This window comes from Primulina eburnea, chromosome 9 (assembly GCF_022965805.1).
Source record: "Primulina eburnea isolate SZY01 chromosome 9, ASM2296580v1, whole genome shotgun sequence".
NCBI lineage: Eukaryota > Viridiplantae > Streptophyta > Magnoliopsida > Lamiales > Gesneriaceae > Primulina > Primulina eburnea.
The window spans coordinates 1,527,993-1,547,157 of record NC_133109.1 but is presented as its reverse complement, the minus strand read 5'-3'; the positions used below and the strand labels follow the sequence as shown (position 1 = coordinate 1,547,157).

Sequence of the window (19,165 nt, the reverse complement as noted above, 5' to 3'; positions counted from 1 at the left end):
TTTTCTTCTTGTAATCGTTTTTCTTTGACTTAGAAAAATCAGCAATGAAGTGGCCGTCTTTCCATAGTTGAAACAGACCATGTCACCTGTTGTCGACTTCTTGAAATTCATGTTATTATTCTCATAGGTTAAATGACTTTTCTTTATTAATCATGATAATTTCTTGACAAATACTGACATAAAACCGTTGTTGATTTTCTCATCAGTCTTCTCCAATACTGAATTAACGATGGTTATGGCAAGGGCTTTGGTTGGATGGTTTAATGTAGATTCTTCTTTGCTTCTTGTTTCCAACTCGAATTCGTAAGCCTTTAGCTTAGCAAGAAAGTCCTTAGATCTTTTGATTCTCTAATTGCAATTGTTTTTAGGCCCCATTTTCTTGGTAGAGCTCTGTCATCTTGAGTGATGTACTTTTTCCCAAGAGCATCTAATTCAACAATGATGTTACTGAATCTCTCGTGAAAGTCATTCAGATATCGCATTGGATAAACAATTAATTCGACATACGTAACACACAAATATAATAAAATAAATATCAAGCTAAAAAATATCGATAAAGTTATAATAAAATAAAAAAAAATTTATTTATATCGAAGAATGATGGTTCGGCCTTTATGTTTAATATTTCCGAGGTAATTTCTATATTAAATTTTTTATTGAATGCCTTAGTTAAATTTATATTTCTAAAAAATATTAGGATTTAATTAAAATATATTTAGTTATATATTATTTATTTAGGGTGTTCTAATTGTAAAAAAAATATTTATAATTATATAATACAATAAGAGATGGATAAAAAAAATTTATTTTATTATACATTTTTAAACTATATGATATGTGAGTATCTACTGAGATATAATTGTATTAATAACTAATATTATAATATTTAAATATAAATAGTATGATATTTATCATAGTATATTTTTAACTAAATATAACCTAATGAATTAAACAAACTTTAAAAATACGTGTACTTGATTGAAGTTTATCAAAACAATTGAACTTAAAGTGTTATCTGAATTATTTACCAATTAAATAATTTACAATAATTCATATATTAATATAACAATTTATCAATAATTTGCATTCTATTTTTTCCACATATTTTCTCATAACTAGTAAAATTAACTGACATTAACATGGAATACATAATAAACAATGTGGATTTTCATTAAATTATAATTTTAGTTATACCCACATTTTTTTATATTCTCATACAAATTAATGCCATGCATTTTATTTTACATTCTAACATTTGCACATGGCATATTGTAGTATAGTACAAAGTACTTAGTCATGGGTTCGAGTAAATTTAGGTTGTCTTTCCATGAAGGCTTTGGCTTCTTGGGCGCTGTGGCAACATCGGCAACCCCAACTTCCGCCTCCGCCCGACATCCCCCATCCATGTCCGCCACCACAGCAGTGCCCCCATTTGCAAGATCCCCATCCCACACCTCCACCTCCACCGCCACCGCCACCGCCGCCGCCACCACCATAGCCTCCACCTTGTCCACCACCCCCACCACCTTGCCCACCGCCACCGTAACCTCCACCAGGTCCACCACCCCCACCACCTTGCCCACCGCCACCGTAGCCTACACCTTGCCCACCACCTTGTCCACCAAAGCCACCACCTTGTCCACCACCGCCACCCTTTCCACCAGTTCCTTGTCCGCCACCGCCATAGCCTCCACCCTTTCCACCAGTGCCTTGTCCGCCGCCGCCATAGCCTCCACCTTGTCCACCGCCATAGCCTCCACCTTGTCCTCCTCCTTGTCCACCACCACCACCATAGCCTCCACCTTTTCCACCGCCACTGCCATAGCCTCCACCTTTTCCACCGCCCTGTCCACCACCACCACCATACCCTTCACCTTGTCCACCTCCATAACCACCTGCACCCTGTCCCTCACCGCTATTGACTACATTGTTTGCTGGCCCCGCTTCATTTCCTGCACGCGTCACATAAACAATTAAAAAGAACCAATAAACATGCCTTATACACGAATGCGTCTGTACGATCTCAGCACTCACCTGAGCTATAGCAATAACGATAACATTGGCCATTGCGCCACCCACCGCAGCACCATTGATGCTGGTAGGAACCACCACCACCTCCTCGACCAACTTCCTGAGTCTCATGCTGAGATTTTTCCTCAGCAAAAGCTGAGCAAACAAGAACAAGAACGACCCCGAACAAGATAAAAACTAATTTAGACTTCATTTTTAGGATGTTTTACGTAAGAACAGATATATGTTGCAACATGAATCGACACTTGTTATTTATAGGTGTACCGAACCAGCAAAATACATGAAAGATGGTGAGATCATGGCAGTAGAAGCATTAATGGCGGATAGTTAGCAGTTTTATTAATATCACCGATTCGATGTAGGTCAGTAAGGTCGAAGAGCATGTGTTGAATTTTTGTGTAGATTCAGGGTTCTTATCTAATTGATTACGATTCGATATGATGAAAAAATATGAATGAATACATCAGGAGTTTGAAAGTGGCAATTCACAGTTCACATTCCATGCTGCCGGGCATGAAACCCTGTGCAACTGTATGTATGTTTTAAAAATGTAGATACGACATGATGTACATTTAAAATGTCACGCCTCGAGCTCAGGCTCGCGCCTGCGTGACTGCACAATGAGCTTCTATAGCAACTACTTCGTATTTGTCCTCGTTTTTACGAAAATGATTAACCCAAGTTGCTATAGAAGTCTATTGTAAGCCATTATAAACTTATTTTTAATCTTTTATTTTTAATATGTGGGACAAATGTATCACATAAAATATTATAGCTTTCAAAAAATTAATTAAGACATAAAATGTTAAGATATCGACATTTGATTTGGATATTTTAAACTCATGAAAAATTACAATTTTGGTATTATAAATTGATTATTTTTGTAACGTCTACTAATTTTAAAAGCGCGGAATTTTTTTTTTTTAAAAAAAGCTCGCATTTTTGAAATGACATTTAAAAGCTCGCATTTTCGAAATAACATTTAAAAATGATCGTAAGTGTTTGACAATAAAAATAGTGCGTAAACATAAACGAGTAAAAATTGTGAAAATCATCAGCGTAGCAAAACCAGCGTATAAAAATGTTCATATCATCTCAAATCTCATAAAAACAAAATGCGGAAAACATGTGGTCCTCGGGTCGTGTCACCCCACCAGGTCTGTCTACTCAGTGTTCAGCACCTCCAGTCCTCTCAATTACAAGCTCACCTACATCACACACGCCTAGTGAGTCTAAAGACTCAACACACCTGTACCGTTAATAACAAGTACATATACATAGCACACAGCAGTGAAAAATATCATAATCAACATATCTTTCATGAACTTAAAATCATAATGTAAACGTGTCGTATAAAATCATGTCGTGTCAACTCATGCCATCTCATATCATGTCATCTCATATAATCATATACGTGTCAAAACAGCTCATCGTGTCATCATAAACTTAAACATTTTCTTTTAATTGAATTCAGTTAATTAGTTGTGACTTTCGTATCAGCTCTATCGTATCAGCTCTATCGATGGATCCATCCATAAAAAATGTGGTACCTGGCGGCGAGGGACATCAGCGACAGCATTACCCGCCCACTGAGCCCGGGCCTCAGCTCATCATATCTCATGTCATCGTATACATATACATCGTCAGTCACAACCAATTCCCATCCTTCAAAAAATATCATCATTTTCATCACTTAATAAAAACATGCATATGCGTAACTTTTCTTTCAAAACAAGCATGCAACGTATTTATCATAATTGCGTAAAAATCGTAAAATGATGCATAAACATTTAAAATATCACATATTTGTGCTCAGCGCGTTGTCAGGACCAAACTCTCACCCCGGGTGCAAAATGACCATTTTGCCCCTAGAAAACCCATAAATTATCGTTTCTACCCTGGACCTTTAAAATTGACCCGAAGCTTACCAAACTCCTTAAAATGTCCCAAAATATTTTTATAAGTATTACTAGACGTAAACTCAACCAAAATCACAACTTACCCGGTTCGTTCCAAAACTTGGACTAGAGTCCCGATTTTAACACGAATCGGCTCGAAACTTAATCAAATTTTTCTCAACTTTTTATCATATCTTAAAAATACTAAAAGGTCCCTAATACTATAATATTGTCCCAAAAATCTTCGGCTGATATATCCCAAAAGAGACAAACACTCTATACTCAACTTGCAACACATGGCCCCCAATCCCCTAACCTTTCGGTCCCCTCTAATCCCACCACCTGTCCAGCCATTTAATCTCATTATTAAGGCTCTAAGGGACCTCCTAAACCAAGCCAAACCAACGCGCTTGCTGCTGCACGAAGCCATTTACAGAAGTGCATCGAATCTCCTCTACACACACGATCGAGTTACCCTTCCAATGATCGAGCTCCTCTCTCAACCATACATACATGGTTCACCTCTAACATCTTACTAGACCCTACTGGACGTACAAGGATCACGGTTACAGCCCCATGCCATCTAGAATATACCAACAGCTGCAAGTCTCCAAGGAAGCACTCCCCAAACCCATCGGCCTATGCACACAATGAGCTTTACTCGACCAAGGCTAGCCTCCAACCCTTAAGCCCTTTAATTCTTGATATTCTAAACTCCCTTGCAACCAAAACCCCGCAGCCCCTTGCACGGTACATTAAAACGTGAGTGGAAAACAAATTATACATGTATTTGACAAGAACAAACGGAAATCTTCATTGGTATGGCTGGATCGAGATATAAACACGCATATAACACATCACAGTATGTATAAGACGTAAATGATGCAGAAATAAGGGTACGGAGCGTGCCTTGTTGTGTGGAAGAAGCAGAACGATGCAAATGGAGACTCTTAACATATTCTCTTTGCAAGGACAAGCGAACCACCGATGCCTTCAGCTGTTGGAGTGTTGAAAACCGATTGGGGAGGGACTTTGAATGGAAAGAAAACGTGTATCGGCAGCATGGGGGTTACGGGATGTCAATGGTTTTCTTTAATAATAATTAGTTGATTAATTAAATGACTAATGGGCTTTAATATAATAATTAAGGGTTTGAAGAGGGTTTTAAGCCCAAAAAGCTTAAAAGTAAGCCCATTAAATCCAAAATCACCCTCGAAAAATATTTCGTGTTGAAAACATTTTGAAAACATTAGCCGAACCATTAAAAAGACCTCGATTTGATAAAATTTGTGTACCGTTAAAAATCCAAATCATGCGGGTAAAAATACCCAAAAATTCCCATTTTCGAAAAATACACTTAAAAATGCTTTAAATTAATTTATAAAAATAAATCGTGTAATAAAATAATTTTCCTGAAAATTCTCCGGTCTCCGGTCCTCGTTAGAACGTGAAATGCATCTAGAAATCTTAAGGCATAAATTTCATGAATTAAATTATATCATGCATGAATTATGTATACAATGCACAAAAATAATTGAACATATAATTAATGAAATAAACATGCATTTACTACTTTAAAACAATTTAATAAAATACCAAAAAATTTAATAAGTTGCATGCATGTGGTTCTCGTGGACTTCCAAATTTTCGGGACGTTACAATTTTTCATTCTTAGTACTTTATGTTTTCAAGTTACGTATAATCCTGTAAATTGATATTTATTCTAACTTTTAATAATTTTTCATTAAAGTACTGGCATGACACTATAAATTGACGACGTAATATCGAAAATTACCAACGAATCTAATGTCACGTCAGCATCCGTCATCAATTATTTCCTTTAATTGAAAATAAATATTTTTGTAATAATATTAAGTGAAAATATTTTTTTTTAAACTAACTTGTTTAATTTTTGTTTCCAACAACTAAAATTTGAAATTTTAGTGTTCATACAACAACTTTTAATTTTAGTTATTTCATGACATCGAAAAATACTGATGTGTCATCGAAAATTGATATATAACCCTATTAGATTATGGGGGACTAGAGAAGCTATCTGGCTGTTCTTGCCAAGACCTGGCCAAATAGGGGCATCCATTGATAGAATCCCCCCTCCATTAGGTTGAGCTTGAACAGTTTGGTTTGGATCTAATTCTTGGAATATTCATCCAAGGGTTTTTCGTCTTCTATCGTGATGTATGCTTCAATATGTAGTTGTAGCTAGTTCGGAGAGATCCGAAGGGGCGATGAAAAAAGGAGTAATTAAAAGTTGAGCATATTGTGAGATCGAACAATTGTGTTCTTAAAGGCGGAGATTAGAAGAATTTTTGGAGCTTTAATGGTGGATTCTGTTGTGGTTATGTGAATGATCTCACGTATCATGGAGATGAATGGAGCGACCCCAATCTTGAAATAGATGGAGACGGAGTCCTTTATGTTTAATATTTCAAAATTCCTATATTAAATATTTCTTGGTTAAATTTATATGTCTGAAAAAATATTGGGCGAGTAATTGTTTCAGTTCATGCACTTTAATTAAAATGCTCGAACAAAAAAGCACATGATCTCACAAGTATGTTTGTTTTAGATAGTTCAATTTATCTAGATAGTAGAATCTCATAATGTATTTTATTTATTAGATATTAAGTTTCAAATCACCTAAGGTTTCGTGTTACATCTTATATATATATCTATATCTATATATCTTGCTTGTATTTTCTTTGGTACTTCGTTCTTCTAATATGGTTTCGTTTGTTCCTCTTTTCAATGAATTTAGGCTTTCATTTATCTATCTATGCACAAGTTAGTTGTAGTAATTAAATTAGTTTCCATGAGTTTTTTAACAATGTTTTTGAATTGATTTTTTTTATGGACTAATTTGGCATTTCTTTTTGTGAAAACCCGAATTAAATTTTTCTTGCATTATTCCATGCATTTTGAATAAATGTGCAGAATGTTCTCTCTTAATTTAATCATCATTATTCTAAGTTGAATTGAGCAAGTTATAATAGCACAATAAAAGAGGGTTAAAGGTCATTTGACCCAATTTTAGCAGCCTTAAAATACAAGCATGCAACCTTAAAAAATTCGAAAATTTAAATGGACATATGCAGCTGGTTTGGAGGAGTTGTAACAACCAATTTAAGGTCCATTAATAGCCATTATTGAGTTGTAACAACTGCCTTTTCAGCTGATCATTTCACTTATAAATAGTGGCCAAAAGTTAAGAGGAATCACACCATCTGTAGCTATTTTCGAAGCCTTGCAGCAGCTCATTCTTGTCCATTTTCGAAGTCTTGGAACAACCGATTATTGTTCATTTTCAAAGCCTTGCAGCAGCTAAGTTAGGTTCACAAAACGAGCAGCATTTTTTCTCGCAAGATTTGCAAAGTAAGTGGGTATATTACTGTTTTAAAAAACGATATACTTTTGTTTTTGAAAATTCGATCGGCACTATATATTATTTTCTATTTGTTATGAAATCTTTTAACAATTTGTTGTTTGATATTAGTTATAATATTTGAAAGCATGTTCGAAACATTTGAAATACACTATAATGATTCGAATTAGAAATTGCAAGGAATTCTGATATTTGATATGTTTTGTTTGGGTCTTGATGCGTGAGACATAATAACCGTTCATTTGACCTCATCTCTTAGAGGAGTAATATATAGGGGACTGATCAGTAAACCATGAAAATGAGATGACTTTCAATGCTATATATGTATTTTGTTCATATTCGATTCAACATGCTTATTATTGAAATTATGATAATGTATCCGTATAATTATAACTTTGATATTTGTTATGCACGATCGAACCCCATTTACTGATTATTTCTCCAAATACTCACCCTTATATTCCCACTCCAGATAAGAGCGAGGAACAAATCGAAGATAAAGAAAATGAATATTTTTGGGGATGATGATGAAGCAAATCCAATTCAAAACCAGTCTTGTTATTCTGTCTTTTAATTATATTAATTATCGTGTTTTGCGCTTCCGTAATTCATTTTAATCACATTGTAACGACGATTATTGATTTATGTAATAGACTAGCCTTTGGCTATTTGATGTACTACGTGGCTTGTTGTTATATGATTTTAAATTGTTAAACAAAGCCGATAGTACGTTTCGATTTCGAAGCGTGACACTTTTTATTGATCATATGTAATTTTTTTTTATTAGAACTCGTCATTGTTAGTAGTTAATGTGTGTTCAATGAATTGTTATTGTTACTTTTAAATGTGTTATTTATTTACAAGAGTTTCATTTAATGTTTTAAATACTCTATTTTCTTTCTATATAAAAATTAGACTTTGTACTTGAAAAATATGCCCTTGTGTTTCTTCGTAATTTTTACTATGGGTTTTTGGTAGGGATGTCAAAACCCAGACCTGCAATGGATCCGCGTGTATGGGATGGGTTTGGCCATATTAAATAGGTCATGGGGTGGGTCTCGGGTTTAATTTTTTAGACCCGTCCGAATATGGGGCGGGTCATGGGTCCTATAATACCCGCCCCATATATGTGGATATAACTATTCTAGGATTTTAGTTTTATTAAATTTCATTTTTTAGTAGCTCAACTCAACCATAACGATCTTAGCTATTCCTATGTCAACTGTTGCATTTGAATCTGCTCTTTGCAATAGTGGAAGAATAGTTGGTCCTCATCATAGTAGACTTAAATATTGCCTACTCGCTGATTTTATATTGATCTGTTTAAATTATGTTATGGCTTATTTTTGGGGATGTCAAGATTTTTTTGGAGAGCTAGTAACTCGTTTTTTTATGTAATTATTTATGTCATGAAAATACTTTGTTTGTTATTATTTATTGTGGTCGAAGACATGAATTAATTTGTCACAATATTGTATTTAGAGGCTTGTTTGTTTCATAATTCAATAATTTGAAAAAAAAGATTACTTTTTTTATTTTAAAAATATTCGGGTCTCACGGGTCTCATGGGTTTACCCTGCCCCGTTTCGTATTTGAGGTGGGGTGAGTCCGAAAAATATTTAACCGGGGTGGGGCGGGTAATGGGTCAAAGTTTTTTTCATGGCGAGGGTCTTGGGTTTAGCCAAACCCGTTCCATACCCACCCCATTGACATCTCTAGTTTTTGGTCTTTTCCATTGTATTTTGGATGGTTTGTTGATCACTTTGTTCTTAGCTCACTTTTCTCAATAATTATTTAATTAATTGGTGGTAAATTGTTGTTTCCCCTAATAGTTAATACGTTTAAAAAATTATTATTGTTACTTGTATATGTGTCTTATTTATTACTCATGGTTCCTTCTTATGTGTTAAATAAATTATATTTTTATATAAAATGGGTTTGTGATTTATGAATTTACTTGTATGTTCTCGTGTTTCTTCATAATTTTTTTGAGTTTTATGTATTACAAATAATTTTTCTTTTTATTTTTTTGAATTTGATTTTTTCACTTTAGACTTATCATTTTTTGTCTGTAAAATTTTATTGAAATTAGCCTCATATATCTTATATTCGTCTATCAGCTTGTTCTGGTTAGGTTTTCATGTTTTCCCGACCATTTGTTCTCTTAAATGTAAGTTTCTCTTTTCCATTTGTACTACTTGTGGTTTTGTCGTTCTTCTATGATTCCACTTCTTATGCTTTTTGATTAACTAGTAGCGAAGCACGTATGTTGCACATGAGTAACGAACTTGAGTGCATTATGAATATTGGTCATAAATTTGCAAATCAGTGTATACACATAATATTTTACAAATAATTCAATAACAAATATTATTTCACACTTTATCTATCATTTTAAACAATCATGGTTTAATTTCTCCAATTGTTTTCTTTTTTGATTTTTGAATCATTCAATATATTTTCGTTTTTGTCTGCTTCTTTGTTCGATTAAATTCAGCAATCATATTATCATATCTGATTTTCATATTCCTTTTTCATCATCGGATTTGATGATTAATATTTTTGATACTTGTCTTGTTTTTTCATATGATATTATTATTTTGTTTATTTGAGTCGGTATTACATTTTATTTCTGCTTCTTTTTTAGAAGTGTCACTTGGTTTCTCCAAATCTTTCGCCACCAATATTGAAAACACATCATTGTTCTTGGTAACAAATTTATCTAATTTGAAAAGAAACTTGTAATGTTTCTTATTTTGTTATCTAAGGTATTCTTTATGTTTAGACATATATTTTTCATGTAAATAAACTAACTCATACTTGAATAAGTTTTCAGCCCTATCCTTTGGATACATACAAACAATTTACAATTATAAAAAAATTTCAGTTCTGTCACGCCCCGAGACCGGGGTTAGTCGACACCGGCGTTGTTCAACAATCACATAATCGCCAAACAACAAGCCTCGTAGTTCAGTATAAACCAAAACCAGTCTATTTCATAATTAACTCAAAATAATCTTGTCTTACAGTGATAAATTCCAAAACGAAATAAAATGTGCGGAAGCGATATACAACTTGAATCGAAACTTAGGAAGAACATAAGTGAGAAATCTTCATATCTCGAAACTTCATCTCCAACTCCAAAACACGTCTTATTCATCTTTGTCTACTTGATCTTCATTCTCATCTGGGGAGAAATGTAAGGGGTGAGTGTTTGGGAAACACTCAGCAAGTGGGGGCCGATCGATTACCACAAATACATATAAATATAATTTAAAACCCATATTGCAACTGATTTTTTTCAAAACGTAGTATCTCATATCAGATCAGAATCGGAATTGAAATGCAAAACAGAGATTATCAGACAATTCAGAACAGAACGAATCAGAACAAATGAAAAACACTGTTATTCATCTCGTTATCCATGGTCAAATTGTCCCCAATATGTTAGTCCTCTAAGGGGTGAGGCCAAAACACAGTTTTATACCCACTGATGGGGGCCGAAACACAGTTTTATACCCACTGATGGGGGCCGGAACACAGTTTTATACCCACTGATGAGGGCCGAAACACAGTTTTATACCCACTGATGGGGGCCGAAACACAGTTTTATACCCACTGATGGGGGCCATATATAATTTACAATCGTCGTTCCATATCCCACTCTAATCATAACAGTGCACCACAAAATCAGATGTATCAAACAACATTTATCGGAATTTTTGAATGAACTCAGCAGAATCAAAGAACATCGGAAATAGAAGAACATATCGTACATCGATCGAGATTTTATAAAATATATAATAGCATTTTCCGAAAATGATTTGACACACATAGACGCATGTCATGAAATACTTATACAAAGTTTAAATTACAAAGAAATACATAGCAAAAGCCCACTTACAGTATTCTGACTGCTCAAGGAAACGTGAATGGTGAGATTGTGGCAGAGCTTCGCTACTTGAGGATGTAAGCTTCGAAAATACGGTGATGCTAGAGAGGATTTCGAGGTTTGGGAGTGCAAGTTCTAAATGAAGAGTCCTCCTACTTATAGGCACGGAAAATCAGCTTACAAGGTAAGCTCTGAAGTCGCTCCACGAATGACGCTGATGGCTAATCAAATGGGTGATTGCATTAATCTCTCTCGGATGAACGTAGACTGCTTCCTTGTACAGGTTCGTGACGTATCTGGACTGTATTGCAAATTTGCTAGCTTCCTTATTGAGAAAACCTCCTTATATACAATATAATATTTCCAATTATGTGGATATCCAGTATTAATTTACTGTGTATCTGTTACGCCTTAAACGCATACAAATCTCGAGGATGAGATTAATGTTTTTAATGCTGTAACATATCCCAAAGTTTTTGTTTTGATGATACCAAAACTTGGCTTAAAAATGTACTAATGTTTTATATTGAGGCATGCAGGAAACTAAGAACAAAGTTAAGTTCGGAAGATCCGAAGTTGGTTCGGACGTTCCGAAAAGGTGCCGATCAGAAGCAAAGTGGAAGCTGTTCGGAAGGTGCGAGGAGCCAGTTCGGACGGTCCGAAGACGTGATCGGACGTTCCGAACACAAGCAATCAAATCACTTGAATGCGGAGACAAATTGATCTGACTGTTGATTGAGTAAGATTTCGGACGCTACGAAGGACATGATCGGACGCTACAAAGTGTTGAAGATTTCAAATCTCTGGAAACACGGGAATGTTCGGACGGTAAGAACTTGAGTTCGGACCTTCCGAAGCTGGTCATACACTGTCTGAAAGAACCGTTCGGAAGAAACGAAGCTGGATCGGTCCCTCCGAAGCATATGTTCGGACCCTACGAAGTCAAGAACGGACGATCCGAAGTCATCCCAGAATTACGCAAATTGATTTCAATCACATCGGACGTTCCGAAGCATAAACAGAAGATCCGAACCTTGGCGTCCAAGACTAGTATAAATAGGCCTTTGAGGATGCATTTTCAATCATCCCACTCCACTCTCTCTTGTCTTTTACAAAGCTTTCTACTATCTCTTGTGTGCGTTGATTAAAAGAGTTGTAATATCAAAAGAGTTGTAGAAAAAGAGTGAAAGTAATACTCTCGAGTGGGTTGTAAAGTTCGTGGCTATCCTTGGAGCCCTCAAGGCCAAGTAGACGCATCGAGGCGTGGTTGTAAAAGCTAGCTTGGAGCTCCTAAAGCCAAGTCGATATAGTGATACCTCGATCCTCATCGAGAAGGGGAGACGTAGACGATTCTTCGTCGAACTTCCATAAACATCTCTATCCCTCTTTACTTTACGCATTTACTCTACTACGCATTTATTTTACGCACTTACTTTACGCATTCATTTTTTATTTGTGATTGTCCCTCAAGTCTTCCGCTTGCAATTTTTGCAAACTCGTTTTAAAAACGCTAAAGGGCCTAAAAGAACCTATTCACCCCCCCTTTAGGTTCTTCAAGTGGTATCAGAGCAGGGTTTTTCAAAATCTTTTAAATGGCCAATCTAGCAAGCGAGTATGCCCAAGGACAATCCACAAATCATCCCCCTCTTTTCAATGGTACTAATTACGGATATTGGAAAAATAGAATATCTCTATACATCCAATCCGTCGATTACGACCTTTGGAAAATAACGGTGAAATGTCCCTATATCCCCATGAAAACGGTGGATAATAAGGAAATTCCTAAGGGAATGGATGACTTCACCAAGGACGATATGAAACTTATCTCTCAAAATGCTAAAGCTATGAATATTCTTCATTGTTCTCTAGATATGAATGAATACAACCGAATCTCGGCTTGTACCTCCGCCAAAGAGATTTGGGACAAATTGGAGATTTGCCACGAGGGAACCAATCAAGTCAAAGAAACGAAGATAGACCTTCTCCAACTCAAGTACGAGACCTTTGAGATGGAACCCAAGGAGGATATCGACACCATGTTCCGGCGGCTCACCCAAATCATCAATGAGCTTGCCCAACTTGGTGAGAACTACCCAACTAAACAAGTGTGGAGGAGAGCCCTTCGAGCATTACCGGCGGAATGGGATGCAAAGCGCACGGCTATCATTGAATCCAACAAGGGAGATGCGGCATCCTACGACCTTGATCAACTTCATGGGACCCTAAAGACCCATGAACTTGAAGTATCTACCCGGAAGGAGACAAAGAAAGATGACGATAAAGTAAAGGCGAAAGGGATCGCCTTGACCAGTCAACTTGAAGATAGCGACGATGAAGAAATGGCACTCCTCACTAGAAAGTTCAAAAGATTCATGCGGAGTTCCAACTTCAACAAGAAAGACAAAAAGTTTGAGAAGGAAGTGACCTGCTACAACTGTCAACAAAAGGGTCACTATGCAAACGAGTGTCCCTCCAAGAAGAAGGCCGGCAAAGACAAGAAAAAGGCCCTTCTAGCCACGTGGAGCGACAGCGACAACGAAGAGGAGTCTACCCTATGCTTCATGGCGAAGGAAGATCATCTGACCGACTCGGATGACGACGAGGTACCCTCTTACGATGAATTACTCTCCGCTTACACTAGTATGTACAATAAGGCTAAGTCACTTAGAAATGAGAATAAGCAACTTAAAACTGAACTAGAAGCTAGGATGCATGACAACACTAAGCTCAAGACAAACCTAAGAGACTTAGAGAAAGCCTTCAACAAGTTCAATGTGAGTAGCGGTAAACTAGAGAACCTCTTGAGCATGCAAAGGTGTAACTTCGACAAAGGAGGTCTAGGATATGAAAAGAAATCAGTCAACTTCGCTAGTCTTATCGCAAAGGCAAAACCAAGAACACCACCAACATGCACTTACTGTTGTAAGATAGGCCACATAAGACCTAAATGCAAGAAACTTAGACACCAACACAACAAGAATAGTTATTGGAAATGGATCCCCAAATCCCCAACTACTACTAACCCCAAAGGACCCAAAGAAACGGGTACCAACTATCAAACTGTATCTCAACCTTGTAGGGACAAAGGGGAGACAAGTCATCGAGCACTTGGTATCTTGACAGTGGATGCTCTCGACACATGACGGGAGAAAAGAAGCTGCTACAATCCATTCGACCAAAAGAAAAGGGATCGGTGACCTTCGGAGACAACAGCAAAGGGATCATAGAAGGCATCGGCTCAATAGGTATATCTAACTCTACTATTATTGATGATGTACTTCTTGTGAAAGGGCTTAAACATAACCTCCTAAGCATTAGTCAATTGTGCGATAGGGGTTATGAAGTCAAATTCACACCACACGATTGCACTGTATCACTCACAACTGACAAAACCATTAGTTTCAAAGGTTATAGAAGTGAAAATGTTTACAAGGTCGATTTAAAGATTTCATCTTTTTCAAAAATAAAAAGCCTTGTAACATTAAATGTTGATGACAACATTCTTTGGCATAGACGACTTGGTCATGTTGGGATGAGCACCATAGAAAAACTTTTAAAACTTGACCTAGTTTCCGGAATGCCAAAGCTGAATTTAAAATTAGATTCTTTTTGTGATGCTTGTCGACTTGGTAAACACACAAAGGATTCTTTCAAAAATAAAAATTTTGTATCCACTTCTATGCCCCTTGAATTACTTCACCTAGATTTATGTGGTCCCTCGAGGACAACTAGTCTAGGAGGACAATCTTATGCTTTTGTCATTGTAGATGATTTTTCACGTTTTACTTGGACATTGTTTTTAGCCCACAAAAATGATGCCTTTGATCATTTCAAAATTTTTGTCAAAAAGGTTGAAAATGAGAAAAATCTTTTGATCAAACAAATCCGTAGTGACCACGGAACGGAATTTCAAAATGAAAATTTTTCAATTTTTTGTCAAAGCAAAGGCATTGGTCACAACTTTTCTTGTCCTAGAACTCCTCAACAAAACGGTGTCGTTGAGAGGAAGAATAGGACCCTAGTAGAGATTGCAAGGACCATGCTATGTGAGCATTCTCTACCAAAATATTTTTGGGCTGAAGCAATGAGTTCTGCTTGTTACATCATCAATCGCGTATCAATAAGGCCAATTCTCAAGAAAACTCCATACGAACTATGGAGAGGGAGAAAGCCTAACATTTCTTACTTCCGCGCTTTTGGATCAAAATGCTTCATCCACAACAATGGTAAGGACAACCTGGGTAAGTTCGATGCTAAATCGGACAAAGGTATCTTTCTTGGTTACTCTACTTCTAGCAAAGCATATAGAGTCTTTAATAAACGTACTTTACTAGTTGAAGAATCCATTCATGTCATATTTGATGAAACTAACCCTTGCTTGCCTAGAACTGTTGTTTCTGATGATGATGATATAGATATCCTTGGCGAAAAGTTGGAGTCCACAAGCCTAGATGATGTTCCTAAAGATCAAGAGGACGCACCTCTTCCAAAGGAGTGGACTACACACAAGGATCATCCCATGGACCTCATCATTGGTAGCCCATCGAAGGGAGTATCTACTCGCTCTTCTAATATGTGCAATTATCTTGCTTTTCTTTCTCACATAGAGCCTAAGAACATAGAAGAAGCTCTACTTGATGATTCTTGGATTATTGCTATGCCAGATGAACTAAATGAATTTAGAAGGAATAAAGTTTGGAATCTTGTACCTAGACCCACTGATAGACCTGTCATAGGAACTAAATGGGTATTTAGGAACAAGTTAGATGAGCATGGTACAATCACTAGAAATAAAGCTAGGCTAGTAGCTAAAGGATATAGTCAAGAAGAGGGAATTGATTATGATGAGACTTATGCCCCTGTCGCTAGACTAGAATCCATTCGCATGCTACTTGCTTTTGCTTGCTCTAGAGACTTTAAATTGTTTCAAATGGATGTTAAAAGTGCTTTTCTTAATGGTGATTTGAAAGAAGAAGTGTATGTTGAGCAACCTGTTGGTTTTGAAGATGTGCACTTATCTGATTATGTGTATAAACTTGATAAGGCTTTGTATGGTTTGAAACAAGCTCCTAGAGCTTGGTATGAGAAATTATCTACCTTTTTGCTGTCTAATGGTTTTTGTAGGGGTAAAGTTGATATTACCTTATTTACCTTGACTAAAAATAATGATTTGCTGATAGTACAAATATATGTAGATGATATTATTTTTGGTGCTACTAATGAACACTTGTGTAGAGATTTTTCTAAGCTTATGCAGGATCACTTTGAGATGAGCATGATGGGCGAACTCAACTACTTCCTTGGTCTCCAAATCAAGCAATGCAAGGATGGTTTCTTTGTCAACCAAGGGAAGTACATCAAGGATATGCTAAAAAAGTTTGGGATGGAGTCTTCCAAAGCCTCATCCACACCTATGAGCACGACAGTCAGACTCGACAAAGATGAGGGAGGTAAACCTGTTGACCAAAAGTTATTTCGTAGCATGATTGGCTCCCTACTCTATGCGACTGCTAGTAGACCTGACATTATGTTTAGTGTTTGCTTGTGTGCACGATTTCAATCATGTCCAAAGGAATCACACTTATTCGCCTTAAAACGCATTTTCAAATATCTTTCAAATACTCCAAATCTCGGATTATGGTATTCTAAGAACTCATTTTTCGATTTAAAAGCTTACTGTGATGCCGACTTTGGAGGATATAAGGTGGATAGAAAGAGCACTAGTGGAACTTGTTTCTTTTTGGGAAATTGCTTGGTGTCATGGTTTTCTAAAAAGCAAAACTGTGTTGCACTTTCAACGACCGAGGCCGAGTATATGGCTGCCGGTAGTTGTTGTGCACAAATTCTTTGGATGAAGTATCAATTACTCGACTATGGTGTTACTTTTTCAAAAATTCCAATCTTTTGTGATAATACAAGCACCATATGTCTAACAAAGAATCCAGTTCAACATTCTCGTACTAAACATATTGACATTCGACATCATTTTATTCGTGATCACATTGAGCAAAATGATGTTGAACTTCACTATGTTGACACCAAGAATCAAATTGCTGATATTTTTACAAAACCACTAGATGAATCTACTTTTACTCGTTTGCGTGGTGAACTTGGCATGATTGAGTTGTAAACACTAGTCGAATACTCTCGTACATATTTGTTAAATTGAGGGGGAGTATTATTAATGTGAGCATTATAATGTCGGATAATACAAATTAATTGTATTTATCCATAATTATGGCTCAACATTCATTTATGTGCTAAAAATTTTAAAATTTAGGTGTTCCTCATCTTGGCTACTTCGGAATCCACCGAACGTGTTCGGATCGTCCGAACCGAGCCATAGAGAGTCGCGGGATGCGGATTCTTAGATTATGTTTTTGTTATTTTTGTTTATTTTATCTTTATGCATCATTGTATAAAAGACTTGCATTTATTAGTGGATATTTTACCTGTTTATTTGTCTCTCTTTATGCTTATGTCTTTTTGCTTATCACAAAAAGGGGGAGAATTTATTTGGTTAAAATTGCTATTAAATGGTTATTAAATAAATTCGCCTTAATTCAACCTCTTAGACTTGTTATTTGATTAAGGGGGAGTTATTTAATAATAATTTAGATTATGTTGATTATTGTTTCTCAATTTTTAACCAAGTTTTGTGATCATCAAAAAGGGGGAGATTGTTACGCCTTAAACGCATACAAATCTCGAGGATGAGATTAATGTTTTTAATGCTGTAACATATCCCAAAGTTTTTGTTTTGATGATACCAAAACTTGGCTTAAAAATGTACTAATGTTTTATATTGAGGCATGCAGGAAACTAAGAACAAAGTTAAGTTCGGAAGATCCGAAGTTGGTTCGGACGTTCCGAAAAGGTGCCGATCAGAAGCAAAGTGGAAGCTGTTCGGAAGGTGCGAGGAGCCAGTTCGGACGGTCCGAAGACGTGATCGGACGTTCCGAACACAAGCAATCAAATCACTTGAATGCGGAGACAAATTGATCTGACTGTTGATTGAGTAAGATTTCGGACGCTACGAAGGACATGATCGGACGCTACGAAGTGTTGAAGATTTCAAATCTCTGGAAACGCGGGAATGTTCGGACGGTACGAACTTGAGTTCGGACCTTCCGAAGCTGGTCATACACTGTCTGAAAGAACCGTTCGGAAGAAACGAAGCTGGATCGGTCCCTCCGAAGCATATGTTCGGACCCTACGAAGTCAAGAACGGACGATCCGAAGTCATCCCAGAATTACGCAAATTGATTTCAATCACATCGGACGTTCCGAAGCATAAACAGAAGATCCGAACCTTGGCGTCCAAGACTAGTATAAATAGGCCTTTGAGGATGCATTTTCAATCATCCCACTCCACTCTCTCTTGTCTTTTACAAAGCTTTCTACTATCTCTTGTGTGCGTTGATTAAAAGAGTTGTAATATCAAAAGAGTTGTAGAAAAAGAGTGAAAGTAATACTCTCGAGTGGGTTGTAAAGTTCGTGGCTATCCTTGGAGCCCTCAAGGCCAAGTAGACGCATCGAGGCGTGGTTGTAAAAGCTAGCTTGGAGCTCCTAAAGCCAAGTCGATATAGTGATACCTCGATCCTCATCGAGAAGGGGAGACGTAGACGATTCTTCGTCGAACTTCCATAAACATCTCTATCCCTCTTTACTTTACGCATTTACTCTACTACGCATTTATTTTACGCACTTACTTTACGCATTCATTTTTTATTTGTGATTGTCCCTCAAGTCTTCCGCTTGCAATTTTTGCAAACTCGTTTTAAAAACGCTAAAGGGCCTAAAAGAACCTATTCACCCCCCCTTTAGGTTCTTCAGTATCTTGCACTGGATTTCGATTTTCATGTATTATTTATATTTTCAAATTTATTATAACTAGAAAATAAATTCTTATACATGTCTATATTTAATTAATTATGTGCCCAA

At 36.5% G+C, this 19,165-nt stretch overlaps 1 protein-coding gene across 1 annotated transcript; it reads right to left on the bottom strand.

Annotated features, from left to right (window-relative positions):
* Positions 1 to 1,290: 1,290 nt before the first annotated feature.
* On the bottom strand, positions 1,291 to 2,231 carry LOC140842110 (uncharacterized). Its single transcript, XM_073209923.1, has 2 exons — positions 2,035 to 2,231; positions 1,291 to 1,952 (listed from the first exon to the last, which is right to left on the bottom strand). Exons 1-2 carry the CDS (start codon positions 2,222 to 2,224, stop codon positions 1,291 to 1,293), a joined length of 852 nt encoding a protein of 283 aa, XP_073066024.1. The 5' UTR covers positions 2,225 to 2,231.
* Positions 2,232 to 19,165: the final 16,934 nt, after the last annotated feature.